Below are 15,464 nucleotides of genomic sequence, written 5' to 3' on the forward strand. Positions count from 1 at the left end.
GCACACGGGACCTTATTACAGCCATGATGATGATGATGATGATTCCACAGGCATTCCAGGATGCCTGCAGTCCGCATGAATAAGACTCTTTGTCTCGGTCAAACTTTACACCTCTACATGTGTGCCCCCCCACCCCCGTTCCTGCAAGCTTCCCATGTTGTTGCGAGTCCAAAACCTCAGCCACCTCCTCATTGGTATCCTGTCTTGCAGGAGAGATCTCACAGCACGTCTTCTCACCACGTCAGCCTCTCAAATACCATTTTAATGTCCGCTGCCAGTGGGTGCCTCGCTCGTCTGGAACGTAAACCTCCAAATGTGCGAGTCCGTTATTGACAATAACACATGCCCCTCTTCTGTGCCTCACAGCTGGAGCAAGAGATTGTGGCTTGTTTGGACTTTGTGAGAAGCGTTTATCAAGTGTTTGGGTTTTCCTTCCACTGCCTCCTGTCGACACGTCCGACTCCGTGCCTGGGGGAGCCTGAGCAGTGGGATAGTGCCGAGCAGGTATGCACAAACTCAAAACGCCATTGCTCTTCTGTCCAAGCTGTGTTGACTCGAGGTTTAAAGCTCCAGAACGTAAAAACAGTCGCTTAGAAGGGGATTTTTGTCCTCATCAAGCTGCTATGTAGATGTTTATCTCAAAGAGCCAATCAAGCACGGTTCAATTGTGTGCGATTAAAATATACTCCCAACAAGGCCCACGTTAGAATCACACCCGCACTTAACAGTCTCTACCGCTGTTTTTGTTTGTGTGTGTAGCAGCTGGAACAGAGCCTACAGCAGTTTGGCGAGCGCTGGGAGTTGAACCCAGGAGACGGAGCCTTCTATGGGCCAAAGGTCAGTCTGCTGTGAAGCGAGCGCTTCTGGACTTGCATTTTAAGTACATCATTTTCAATTAAAGGGGAACTGCACTTTTATTTTTATTTTTTCTTATCATTCACAATCATTATGTAAGACAAGCACACACATGTTTGTCTTTTTTTAATGCATTCTAAATCGTAAATAAATGTTAGCAAAAGTCAGCTAACAACGGAGCCAATGTGAGTCGATCTATTCCGCCTATGAAGCGCTCTAAAAATATGAAAAAATATCCATCAATGTTGTATATATAGTACATACTGTAAGTATCAGAGGTGGGTAGAGTAGCCAGAAATTGTACTCAAGTTAGAGTACTGTTACTTTAGAGATTTATTACTCAAGTAAAAGTAAGGAGTAGTCACCCAAATATTTACTTGAGTAAAAGTAAAAAGTATGTAGTGAAAAAACTACTCAAGTACTGAGTAACTGATGAGTAACCTGTTCATTTAATGATGACAGCAACAAATAATGCACAAAAACATAAAAATAGCAATGAGCAAATTCAGAGCCAGGAATATCTTTTAAGCAACTAAAACAATAATATATATTAAATAATAATACATTAACATAAAAAAAAATTAAGGCAAATTGAGCCACAATAACTTAACAGCACCATAGGCTCAGTAGGCAGAGATTACAAAGGAAAATAATAAGTTAGCCTTTACGCAAACCATAAACTGATAGGTGTGGGCTGCACCTGGGAACACACTGTGCACTTCTGATTGGTGTTTCAATGCATGCGTGTGTGTGTGTGTGTGTCTCTGTCTGTCTATGAGGCTGCAGTGCGTTAATAAATGTCTCCACACAATGTACATTTGACAGTGATTCATAGCAGCCTACGGTGACAGCCAAAATATCTACTAATGTTACTTACCGCAATGTGCTTCCTCAAATTTGACGTTGAGTTCATGTAAGCTTAAGCTTGTTGTTTGCCGCTGAAACTTTATGTGCAGTTAATCATGTGACCGTCTGGCTCTGTTTGATTGGTGAAACGGAGTCAAACGTCACCAGTGACTGTATTTGATTGGTGAAACGCAGGCATGCGATAGATCCTACTTTGAAGGTCTGTCTGACAAACCAAAACAAACAAAGCGTGCATTAACAGATCGATAAAAATCAGTAGCGAGCTGAATGTAGATACCGTATTTTTCGGAGTATAAGTCGCACCGGAGTATAAGTCGCACCTGCTGAAAATGCATAATAAAGAAGGAAAAAAACATATATAAATCGCACTGGAGCCCGGCCAAACTATGAAAAAAACTGCGACTTATAGTCCGAAAAATACGGTAAATGGGGCAGAGTAAAGGGAGCGTTTCTTCTCTATAAATATACTCAAGTAAAAGTATGTTGCATTAAAACTACTCTTAGAAGTACAATTTATCCCAAAAGTTACTCAAGTAGATGTAACGGAGTAAATGTAGCGCGTTACTACCCACCTCTGGTAAGTATATGTAATGTAGTAACAGCTACAGTACATTTATAATAACATGTAATATTTACGTGTATTACTCATTTTAAGCACACCGCGGCGTATTAATTTCACAGATGCATCACATTCGCTTTTCCCTTAAACAACACCACTAACCATGACAGACTTAATGAGTGACAGCAAAGACTACTTTGAGATAAATAATGATCTTTATATTTTTTTTAGCCTGATTATAAAGAGGATGATTTACAAGTTTTAGAAGCTGTGTACTCAACAGATTAAGCTTCAGTGAAACACCAGTATTGCTAAGTGCCAAACAAGATATACAAACTGCAAACATAATAAGACAATCATTTACTGTACAATGTCTGCTCTCACTGGCATGCCCACTGATGGAATGTTAATATATTCCCGTTTAGAGGATTATGATTAGGTGCTGCAAACGAGTGTCTTTTCATGTCTTTCCCGCCATCCCCGGGTCTAAGTCGAATGTCAAAGTTGACCAACTTCTCGGTTTATGTCCACAACCTTCTACTATCCAGGTGAGATGCATGATTTATAATCTAGAATTAACTTTTACCAAGTCAAGAGGCGATGCAGCAGCTCAATATGTCAATATAGCAGCACAAGCTAGTCAGCACTCTGTGATCACGGCGCAGCTAAAAAATAGTTTCTTGTCTGCGTTATTGCTAATGCTTGGTTAATATTCAGGTCACGGGATGTAAATTAAGTATTGCGGGCGATTTTTGGATGTTTTTTAATGGATTTATGGGTGTAATAGATTACTCCCTTTAGCTGCATTGATAGCTACCTCGTGCTTGCCATATTTTAGGACTTAGAATGTATTAAAAATTAAATAATGATGTCCTCGTGTCTTAAATAGTGATTGTGAATGATAGGCAAAATAAATGAAAAAAGTGCTGTTTCCCTTTTCCCATTGGTAACAGAATCACCAGTACCTGCATCTGTAATTTGAGTGTTGTAATGAATAAATATTCTAAACAACAGTTTATAGTACAGTGGAACTGGTTCAAAAGGGTCCTATTGTGCAAAACAAACTTTTCTTACCTTTTGGTACCTGTTTTTTGTGTATTTGGGATCCCCATGAGTCCCGAAAATGAGAAATCAAACCATGGAGGCATGGCAAAGATATTTATATAACTTATAACTTGAGTTCTTATAAACTTGCTCCAAACGAGCCATTTGGAATTACAGACTTTAGTGACACATTTTTCCTTAGTTATACCAGTGGATATCTCCATAGCGCAAGTCCACCATTTTATTATTTTGAAGAGCAGGGTTTCCCCTAAATGTAATTGATCGTAGCGCCCCGCAACGGCAAAATAAGTTTTTTTTAAATATAATGTATAATTAGCTATATATATAGTCTATTATTTGCGCAGTATTGACTTGTGATTCAATGCAAATTCCTGAGTCCTGCTGCTTACCAACAGTGTTTAAAAAAGACAAGCATGCATCCTCTACACCATGTTTGGCGTTATAAACAAACTAAAATGGGTCCAGACTCTCTGCTACTACACTGGAGAGATAGGCACACACAACCTTCTCCCGGCAGTGTACAGATGTTAAAGCAACAGGTCTAACATCTTTGAGGTGTTTAGCATGTGTCTTTTTTGGAATTGGAATGATGTTTGATTCCTTCCAGTAGTCAGGTACACATCCAGAGTCCAGTAAATGCAGGAAAACCTTGGTGAGAGGCCCGATACGGTACCAATTCACGATACTTAAAAATCGATGCCAGTACTCAACGGTACTAATTTTGGTAATTGTGGTAATAAATGTGATTTGTTTGATAATAACATTTAAGTTTTTAAATTTAACATTCAAAAATGAGCTGATTATGATAATTGTGCTGTCAAGTTGTTTTATCTTGTTTTATTATTGAGTCTCATTTGCAATGCAGTTGCACTTCCAAGACATTAGATGGCAGTACTGTATAGGCTATCTATGGTATGTTGTCTAATTAGGAGGTAGCTTTTTCCAGGAAGCTGAATGTGTTATGTTGCGCCCTACAAAGTGTTTGTACTGTAAGTATTGTGCTTATTACACACCCGTTGTTTGATTGTAACATTTGTCTTAGTTGTAGTTTTCTTTGCTACATTTGGAGGTGTCAAAATCGCCATGTAAAATCGCTAATGCTAATAGTAGCCTGTCCATGGCAAATCCAATGAAAATTAGCATTAAGCTTGCGCATTTTGGAAGAGTGTATATATTTGTGTGTATATATATATATATATATATATATATATATATATATATATATATATATATATGCTGTCCAGTTGTTATACCCTGTTTTATTATTCCATTTGAGTCTCATTTGCAATGCAGTTGCACTTCCAACACATTAAATGGCAGTACTGTATAGGCTATCTATGGTATGTTGTCTAATTCAGCAGTAGCTTTTTCCAGGAAGCTGAATGTGTTATGTTGCGCCCTACAAAGTGTTTGTACTGTAAGAATTGTGCTTATTACAAAGCAGCTGTTTGATTGTAACAATCATCTCAGTTAGAGATGTCCAATAATATCGGCCTGTAAAATGTAACATCACATTAAAATCACATTAAATCACATTAAAATGTAATATCGGAAATGATCGGTATCGGTTTCAAAAAGTAAAATTAATGACTTTTTAAAACGCCGCTATACGGAGCGGTACATATCCGGTAAAACACGGACGTAGGGCACACTTGCCAACCCTCCCTATTTTCCCGGGAGACTCCCGAATTTCAGTGCCCCTCCCGAAAATCTCCGGGGGCAACCATTCTCCCGAATTTCTCCCGATTTCCACTCGGACAACAATATTGGGGGCGTGCCTTAAAGGCACTGCCTTTAGCGTCCTCTACAACCTGTCGTCACGTCCGCTTTTCCTCCATACAAACAGCGTGTAATGTATAATGTATGCAGATTTTACACACACACAAGTGAATGCAAGGCATACTTGGTCAACAGCCATACAGGTCACACTGAGAGTGGCCGTATAAACAACTTTAACACTTTACAAATATGCGCCACACTGTGAACCCACACCAAACAAGAATGACAAACACATTTCGGGAGAACATCCGCAGCGTAACACAACATAAACACAACAGAACAAATACCCAGAATCCCTTGCAGCACTAACTCTTCCGGGACACTACAATATACACCCCCGCTACCACCATAACTGGAGTTGAAGTTGTTCTCTTATTTTGGACAACCTTGTTTTTGATTGACTGATTTAAACTTGTATTAGTAGATTGCACAGTACAGTACATATTCCGTACAATTGACCACTAAATGGTAACACCCGAATACGTTTTTCAACTTCTTTAAGTCGGGGTCCACGTTAATCAATTCATGGTAAAGTTACATTGTTTAATGCATCCAGCGCGGCATCACAACAAAATTAGGGATATCGGCAAAAAAGCCATTATCGGACATCTCTAATCTCAGTTGTAGTTTTCATTACCAAATTTAGAGGTGTTGAAATCGCCATGTAAAATCGCTAATGCTAATAGTAACCTGTCTATGCAATGTAAATTAGCATCAAGCAGGTGTATTTTGGAACAGTGGAGCCTTACTTTACATTTTCTACCAAGCACACTCGCTTTGCTGGTGTTGAATATTGCAACATTACTTAGGGGGAGTTTGGCTGAGTACGCCTTGAGTGTTGTGTGACTGATTGTTTACGTGAGCCGGTGTTTAGTCTGGAACCGGACGTGACGTCACGTGCAACAAAGGTATCGAAATATGGCACCGTTTGATCTTACGTGAATCGATACTCGGTATTACTCACGGAAATTTGGTCGGAGTCTATAAAAGTACCGAATTCTGTACCCATCCCTAATTATCGTTTCATGCTACTTGGTGATGACGATGAAGTTAACATTTCTACAACACATTTCAAAGAAATGATCTTGGGTCTCAAATTTGATGTCGACATGAACTTTTTGGTAACAAGAACATGGTGGACCAGGATTTGGTCAACATGGTTGGTTTGTAGATATAAACAAGACAAAATGAGATGGTTTGCACTGTATGTGGTTTCCATGCAAGTATGAGTTGAAAGCTCAGGTGGATGCATCGAGTCAATGAGGTCAAGTCAGGGTACGCCTCCACAAACATGCTCCATCAACAAACATTCCTCTTTGCGCTTCCAGCGCCAGCGTGTTAGCCACAATTAATAACATCCGCCTTCTCGTGACTGCTCATTTTATGAGCACGCGGCCTCCAAAAAAATGCAATTTGTCCCACAGCTGTGTTTGACATTGCAGATTGACATCCAGATAAAAGACGCTATTGGCCGACAGCACCAGTGCGCCACCATCCAGTTGGACTTCCAGCTGCCAATCAGATTTGACCTCCAGTATGTTGGGTGAGTACTGGACTTTCATCTCGCCCTCCAATCAGCTAAACAGACTCAATAACTCCATGGTGACGTTTTGGTGGTTTTAATGAGGAATTTGTGAAACTGAAACAATACAAAAAAAATGCCATTGTAAGTTGATAATACTAACATAGACTAACATTGCTAAAGATAACGACGCTAGCTTTATTACATTAGACCTGCAAATATGCATGAAACCACTCCTACAGACATCACACATGGAACAGTTGAGTAATTATAAACAGTTTTAGTAATATTGTAAGTGAGTGATGAATGAAAAATCCATACGAGTAGAAACGCTATCGACTGCCAGAAGACTGAACGGTACTCCGTTTGAAAGGGGGGGAGAAAAATCAATCAAAGTTTATTTATATAGCCCTAAATAACAAGTGTCTTAAAAGGCTGCACAAGCCACAACGACATACTCAGACCCCACATCAAAACTCAACCCAATATTGTACAGTTACATAATTGTGTCTTGCAAATGAAAACAAAAATTCAGATTATTCCTAAAAGTTATTGTATCAAAATGTTTTCTCACAATATTGCAACTTTTTTTTTTTTTTCAATATGACTTTTTCCCCCACAATATATGATTTCAATAATTCAAAGTGGCATACCTATTTCTTGAAACAAATTAGATTTTTTTTCCTAAAATATTTCTTTAAAATATTTCTACACAACTCTTGTAAAATACGTTTTTTTTCTTACAATATTGCATTTTTCTAAAAAAAAAAAAAAAAAAAAAAAATTCACAGTACCGGTAGTCCTGTGAACTACTTTTTTTCTCACATTACTAACTTTTTTCTACTGATTTTTTAGTCATGTAAAATGGCATACCTAGTTTTCAAAAACTTTTTTTTCTTAAAATATTTCTACACAACTCTTGTAAAACAATAGTTTTTCTTACAATATTGCATTTTTCTAAAACAAAATCCCCCCCAAAAAATCACACTAAAAAAACAATCAATCAATGTTTACTTATATAGCCCTAAATCAAGCGTCTCAAAGGGCTGTAACAAGCCACAATGACATCCTCGGCTCAGATCCCACATCAGGGCAAGGAAAACTCAACCCAATGGGCTACAATGAGAAACCTTGGACCCCCCCTGGGCGACCGGTGCAATGGACGTCGAGTGGATCTAGTTAATATTGTGAGAGTCCAGTCCATAGTCGGGCCAGCAGGAGATCATCTTGAGTGGAGACGAGTCAGCAGCGCAGAGACGTCCCCAACTGATGCACAGATGAGTGGTCCTTACGACTTTGAACAGCTAGCGGGTCATCTGTGGTCACCTAATCTGTGACCTCCCTCGGCAGATCAACTGGTCTAAAAGGGGGGTGTATTTAAAGGCTAGAGTATACAAACGAGTTTTAAGATGGGACTGAAAAAACACTAGTGAAAGGACACAGCAACACCTACAGAAAACTCGTCCAAAAGATGGCGCCATAGCACAAACTGGGCGATATACTCGATATATCGCGGGTTTGTCTCTGTGCGAAATAGAAAATGACTATATCGTGATATTCGAGTATACGTTCTTTTAGCTCCAGGCATTACACCACATGCGTTTCCCACTCTTTCTTGTCTCTCCTTCTCACAGAGACATAAAAACAAGCGCACCTTCTTACATACGTCACGCGTGCAACGTCACACGCTCCTGTGGAGCAGAGAGGTAGCGACATGGGTAACATTAGCTGTGATGCTAACGGTGCGTTGCGAGTGGTAATACGAGAGAGAGAGAAGGTGCGAATCTGGTAACAAATGGAGGAATAATTAATTCCCAAGAAAAACAGCACGGGGTCCATCGTCTGGCGGTGGTTTGGCTTCAAGCGGGAATATGTTGAACAATTATGCGGCAAAAGCGTTGCTACAAAAAGTAGCAGCACTGCTAATTTGTAGCATCATTTGAAAAGTCACCCGCTAGAGAATGAAGAGGGCTTGAAACTCCGCATGTCAACATCTCCGTTCGGTGCCACACCAACAAAATGCCTAGGCAACTATTTCCAGATCAACACCGTATGAAAAAAATAGTCAACATACAACAGAAGGAGATAACGTCCGCAGGAACCTATCACAGAATGAAGGACATACACTATTTGATTTCCTATTATGCAGCTCATTTTTATTTGACACTTATTGAAATATCTTGTGACATCATGCACAAAAGTGCACTTTATTTGTTTTAAACTATTGTAGTGGCGTTCTGTACAAAAAGTGCACTTTAATTTAGTGTTGTTTGATAGGTCATCTTAGTGACATCATGCACAAAAGTGAACTAATAGCTTGTTTTAAAATGTCTCTGACAATCTTGCACGTTCTGTTTCGGAAATGACATGTTTGTCTTAATAACCGTTTAATAAATACAGTTTTGGTAAATTGACTTAGTTGTGATTTCCCTCTCTGCATGAAAGTTTAAAATGAGCATATATTAATGCAGTATGAACAAGAATGTTTTAATGTAGACACATAGAATCATCATACTGCTGTGATTATATGTATCAAGTGTTCATTCAAGGCTAGGGCAAAATATCGAGATATATATCGTGTATTGTGACATGGCCTAAAAATATTGAGATTTTAATAAAAGGCCATATCGCCCAGCCCTAGCACAAACAATAAAACACTTTCTCAGCGTATTTGCTTGCTGTTGTTTTATTTGTTTTTTTGAAAAAAAAATGTTGTGAAGAAAAATGCATATATTAGCCGCACCGTCGAAAATGTGTGAAAAAAGTAGCTGTTTATAGTCTGGAATTTACGGTACTTTCCTCTTCATGTTTGTCGCAGACGAGACGGCCAGCTGCATCGACCAGTGATGATCCACCGAGCAGTGTTGGGATCACTGGAGAGGATGCTCGCCATCCTGGCTGAACACTTTGGAGGGAAATGGTGAGACCACATTTATTATTAGAGATGTCCGATAATATCGGCAGTCCGATATTATCGGCCGATAAATGCTTTAAAATGTAATATCGGAAATTATCGGTATCGGTTTCAAAAATTAAAATGTATGACTTTTTAAAACGCCGCTGTACGGAGTGGTACACGGACGTAGGGAGAAGTACAGAGCGCCAATATACCTTAAAGGCACTGCCTTTGCGTGCCGGCCCAATCACATAATATCTCCGGCTTTTCACACACACAAGTGAATGCAAGGCATGCTTGGTCAACAGCCATACAGGTCACACTGAGGGTGGCCGTATAAACAACTTTAACACTGCTACAAATATGCGCCACACTGTGAACCCACACCAAACAAGAATGACAAACACATTTCGGGAGAACATTCGCACCGTAACACAACATAAACACAACAGAGCAAATACCCAGAACCCCTTGCAGCACTAACTCTTCCGGGACGCTACAACATACACCCTCCCTACCCCCCACCACCACCACCTCAACCCCGCCCCCCCCAACCCCGCCCACCTCAACCTCCTCATGCTCTCTCAGGGAGAGCATGTCCCAAATTCCAAGCTGCTGTTTTGAGGCATGTTAAAACAAATAATGCACTTTGTGACTTCAATAATAAATATGGCAGTGCCATATTGGCATTTTTTTCCATAACTTGAGTTGATTTATTTTGGAAAACCTTGTTACATTGTTTAATGCATCCAGCGGGGCATCACAACAAAATTAGGCATAATAATGTGTTAATTCCATGACTGTATATATCGGTATCGGTTGATATCGGTATCGCTAATTAAGAGTTGGACAATATCGGATATCGGCAAAAAAGCCATTATCGGACATCTCTATTTGTAATTGTCCGATTGATCGCCTTCTGACTGTTCCTGCTCTCCCACAGGCCCTTGTGGTTGTCCCCGGCACAGATCATGGTCATTCCTGTAGGGAGCAGCTGTGAGTCGGCTGCCAAGCAGGTGGGTGTGCTTTCTTTCGCTTCTCAGATTGAAAACATACACAAAAATGTGTGCGTTTCGCCAAAAAGGTGCTCCATCGGTTTCGTGAAGCAGGCTTCATGGCGGACTTGAACGACGACACCAGCGCCACCTTGAGTAAAAAGATCCGCTCTGCTCAGCTGGCGCAGTACAACTACGTGTTAGGTAAAACAGAGCTGACATTACAGTTTCTAGTCCACCCTCCATTCACATTGCAACTTTTCAATTGCAGTGGTGGGCGATCAGGAGCGCGAGAGCGGCACAGTGAGCGTGCGGAGTCGAGGTGGCAAGCAGCTGGGCAGGAGGCCCGTGGAGGAGGTTCTGATGAGTCTCACACAGCTACGAGACTCCAGGAGCAGACAAGATGACTTTTAAGTCTGTTGTGTAACTACACCATCACTAGGTATTGTTTTGGTACCGGTTCCTAACTGGGCCAGTCCAGGAGGACTGTTAAGATTCCGGACAAATAATACCCCCCTCCACCCGCCCGGGTGACCGGTGCAATGAATGCCGAGTGGATACGGTTAATAATGTGAGAGTCCAGTCCATACTGGGGCCAGCAGGGGATCATCTTGCATGTAGACACGTCAGGGCGCGGAGACATCACCGACTGATGCATAAGGAGTGGTCCAACTTCATGCTAATGTTTGTATTAGAGATGTCCGATAATGTCTTTTTTGGCGATATCCGATATTCCGATATTGTCCAACTCTTTAATTACCGATACCGATATCAACCGATACCGATATATACAGTCGTGGAATTAACACATTATTATGCCTAATTTTGTTGTGATGCCCCGCTGGATGCATTAAACAATGTAACAAGGTTTTCCAAAATAAATCAACTCAAGTTATGGGAAAAAAATGCCAACATGGCACTGCCATATTTATTATTGAAGTCACAAAGTGCATTATTTTTTTTAACATGCCTCAAAACAGCAGCTTGGAATTTGGGACATGCTCTCCCTGAGAGAGCATGAGGAGGTTGAGGTGGGCGGGGTTGGAGGCGTGGAGGGGGGGGTGGGTGTAAATTGTAGCGTCCCGGAAGAGTTAGTGCTGCAAGGGGTTCTGGGTATTTGTTCTGTTGTGTTTATGTTGTGTTACGGTGCGAATGTTCTCCCGAAATGTGTTTGTCATTCTTGTTTGGTGTGGGTTCACAGTGTGGCGCATATTTGTAACAGTGTTAAAGTTGTTTTTACGGCCACCCTCAGTGTGACCTGTATGGCTGTTGACCAAGTATGCATGGCATTCACTTGTGTGTGTGAAAATCCGTAGATATCATGTGATTGGGCCGACACGCAAAGGCAGTGCCTTTAAGGTTTATTGGCGCTCTTTACTTCTCCCTACGTCCGTGTACCACTCCGTACAGCGGCGTTTTAAAAAGTCATACATTTTACTTTTTGAAACCGATACCGATAATTTCCGATATTACATTTTAAAGCATTTATCGGCCGATAATATCGGCAGTCCGATATTATCGGACATCTCTAGTTTGTATGCTAGCTAATTTTTTAAGTGTAAACCTCAGTCATGTGTAATGCATGCTAATGTTAGCATGCTAGCATTTAAAAAAAAATAAAAAATTCAGCTACAGACCTCAGAGTACCATTATTTTCAGAATATAAGGCGCACTTAAAATCCTTTCATTTTCTCAAAAATCGACAGTATAATTGGCAGTATAATCACCAAAATGATTCCCGAGCGCGGCCACTCCTGCTGCTCACTGCTCCCCTCACCTCCCAGGGGGTGGAACAAGGAGATGGGTCAAATGCAGAGGGTAATTTCACCACACCTAGTGTGTGTGTGTGACTATCAGTGGTACTTTAACTTTAACCAGGTGCGCGTAATATAGAACATTACACACGGCGCTCAAAAATCTGTCAAAATGTTTTAGTACGACTTTGGTAAGCTACGAAGCTGGAACGCGGAGCATTACGGCTATTGTAGTCTTAATACATACGGTATTATTATGGTGTGTGTATAAGGACTTTAAAATGGCACCTATTAGGGGACATATTATCTGTTTTTTGTTTTGCAATTTTCTGTTAAAGAAACTTTTCTTACTGGTGCCTGCTGATGTGTATTTGGGATCTGCATAAGTCCTGAAAATTTGCCTGCATCTGCCATTGTAGTTTCTCTATCCTCGTGTTGTGCGGCATTAATCCTTCGCTGTTGCCATTTCTAATACAAAGTAGCCTACAGTTCTAACTTATATCCGTCAGTAGACTCGGTATGGAAGCGCTAAAAACTACCAGTACAACAAAAATGACGGGGAGAAGCCGCTGTCAAAGTGGAGGCACGTAAATAAAAACGGTGCATCCTGAAGAAACTTGAAGATGGTCTGTAAAATATAACATCTGCAACATTTCGACCAAAGAACCATTACATGTAACGTAGACCACAAGGAAGTATTTTAAATGTAGAAAAAACATCATGATATGACCCCTTTTAATGCACGTTATAATAGTGAAGTAAATTTATATAGCGGTTTTCTACGGTGACTCAAAGCGCTGCACATAGTGAAACCCGTTATCTAAGTTACATTTGGCACCGGGAGCAGGTGGATAAAGTGTCTTGCCCAAAGACACAATGGCATTGACTAGGATGGAGGAATCGGGGATCGAACCTGGAACCCTCAGATTGCTGACACGGCCGCGCTACCAACCGTACCACACCACTAATGAACTCAACGTTGTCTTCTAAAGGAGGCTGCAACTCATACGGTGCGCTTTTTGTCTAAAAATAAATCCGTTTATCAACAGTGCGCCTTACACTCTGGTGCGCCCTATGGTCGGAAAAATACGGAAATATATTTTGATACTTGACGCATGTTACAGTTAATATCTTAATATACTAGCTTTTTCCAGTTAATTTAGCATAAACACACCTCAGTGTCATATTGTTTGGTATTTCACTAATGCTAACTGCAATCATTGGCCCTGCGATGAGGTGGCGACTTGTCCAGGGTGTACCTCGCCTTCCGCCCGATTGTAGCTGAGATAGGCTCCAGCGACCTCAAAAGGGACAAGCGGTAGAAAATGGATGGATGGAATAACTGCAATCATGCTTTTGTTGGCATGTATCTTTTTAAGTTAATTTAACAGATATAGGCTTCAGTGTCCTATATTTTTGTTATTTCACTCATGCTAAATAACTTTTTACTCATATTTTTTGTTACTTGACGCTATCTGGCCAGTGTGCTAACTGTTAACATTTGGCTTTGGCTCCTCCACATTCACACAAAATGTTTACCAAATATGTAATTTTTTTACTTCTTTGAGGAAAAAAAATGATATATTGTACTGGTTTTGAAGGTGAAACTTACCAAAATGGTCCCCGTATCCTTTGATTTGTCAGTCTGTGGCCCTCAGTGAAAGGTTTGGGAACCCCTGATTTATACAATATATTTGATATGATAAATCATGGAGGTCTGTTCTCTGCACATGAATGCCATGCATAAATATTAATTCCAGCTGAGTGTTAATTGTAATAAATAGAAACTCTTTACAAGATTATGACATAATTGCAACTGCAAACATAGTTGAGTTTTTTTTTTTAAAAAGCAGGTGTGTGACAGTCTCTCACTGTCGTCCGGGTTCTATGGACCACCAAGCACAGACATGACGTCGAGCAATTTTGACTTTGTTTATTTTTCAATAAATACTCAGTCTCGTCGGGTCGCTTTTCAGCTCCTCTTCCCTGCTCGCTCTTCGGTACGCTTTTCAGCCTGCCGCGTCGTCGTCTTCGTCTGCCTCTCGCTCTCTGTCTCTTCCGCACTGCATCCACTGCTGGTTCTCCAACTCCTTCTGCCTCGTCGTTCTCGGCTGCCGCCCCTTTACACACTCGGAGGAGATTATATAATTGTGCCCAGGTGGGCGATCCACGCACCTGACATCCATCTCGGCGTCGATCCCGGCGTGCCCTGCCTCGCTGTCGGTCTGCCGGCCACGCCTCCCCACAAGGTGTTAAAAAAAGACTTCCCTGCTGTGAGATGTTACATGATGTTGGTGGTGTACATTTTTCTTGCGCTAATTAAAAATGCATTTTTTCCACATTTATTTACGCCAATTATATAATATTGATAAGGAATATCGATATTGGTATCGACAATATCCTTACGATATATAGTACATCTCTACTTTTAACTCTGTTTTGCTACACATTTACAGCTCAAATGTCCAATAAAACTGCTTTCTAAGTCACTTTTATTTATTTCTGTCCATTGATGTTGCTCACTAATGCATCGTTGTCAGATCACTAACTGTGTCTCCCCTCCCTTTGCTTAGAATAAAGAAGTGGCTTACCTTTAAAAGAGTGGAAGAAAGGGAGGATGCAGAGGAGGATTTTGACTAAAATAGGAGTTGGAGCAAGCGGCAGCAAAGTGTGTTGTGGTGGAAACAGCCAAGTCAAGGTAAAGGTCAAAAGCATTGGCCTCTTCTCCTTTTTTCTTGTCAGAGGGGCAGCAGGATGGAAAAGTCACAACAGTGACAAAGGCGGGAGATAGCGACTTTCAACAAAGCCCTCTGTGGAAAGCGTGTGGGAATGTTGAGTTCTTTCACCTGACCAGTTCCACTTTCATTTGACACTGCGCCAACTGCCTAAATTTAGTTCCATTTTGGACTTTCCGGGATTACGTTGGTGTATGTTATCGACAGAACCAGTGTCAACTTTTCCAGTAAAGACAAAAATGTCCTGGCACGCCACTAAAATAGCTACAGCTGGATACACACATTAATTAGGCACCTTTCCATCTAGTGAATGTCTTCATGTCGCTGGCATGGGTAAATGAACAAGTTACATTATTTGTAGTCAATAAAGATGTTAACATTAATACAAATTTAGTTTTTTCCCCACAACACACCTGATGGTCCCCCCAGGGCCCACT

The 15,464-nt window shown here is 40.7% G+C and overlaps 1 protein-coding gene across 1 annotated transcript in view; it reads left to right on the forward strand.

The window, feature by feature from the left end:
- The window catches only part of tars2 (threonyl-tRNA synthetase 2, mitochondrial), a 49,745-nt gene extending 38,232 nt beyond the window's left edge, over nt 1–11,513 (forward strand). The window contains exons 12-18 of the mRNA XM_061982919.2: nt 367–504; nt 760–837; nt 6,568–6,668; nt 9,466–9,567; nt 10,487–10,559; nt 10,628–10,742; nt 10,810–11,513. Of these exons, the coding sequence (XP_061838903.1) occupies nt 367–504; nt 760–837; nt 6,568–6,668; nt 9,466–9,567; nt 10,487–10,559; nt 10,628–10,742; nt 10,810–10,952 (750 nt within the window). The 3' untranslated portion in view covers nt 10,953–11,513. The remainder of the gene's footprint in view (nt 1–366; nt 505–759; nt 838–6,567; nt 6,669–9,465; nt 9,568–10,486; nt 10,560–10,627; nt 10,743–10,809) is intronic.
- The last annotated feature ends 3,951 nt before the right edge of the window (nt 11,514–15,464 follow it).

This window comes from Nerophis lumbriciformis, linkage group LG21, assembly GCF_033978685.3.
Source record: "Nerophis lumbriciformis linkage group LG21, RoL_Nlum_v2.1, whole genome shotgun sequence".
In the NCBI taxonomy this organism is placed as follows: domain Eukaryota; kingdom Metazoa; phylum Chordata; class Actinopteri; order Syngnathiformes; family Syngnathidae; genus Nerophis; species Nerophis lumbriciformis.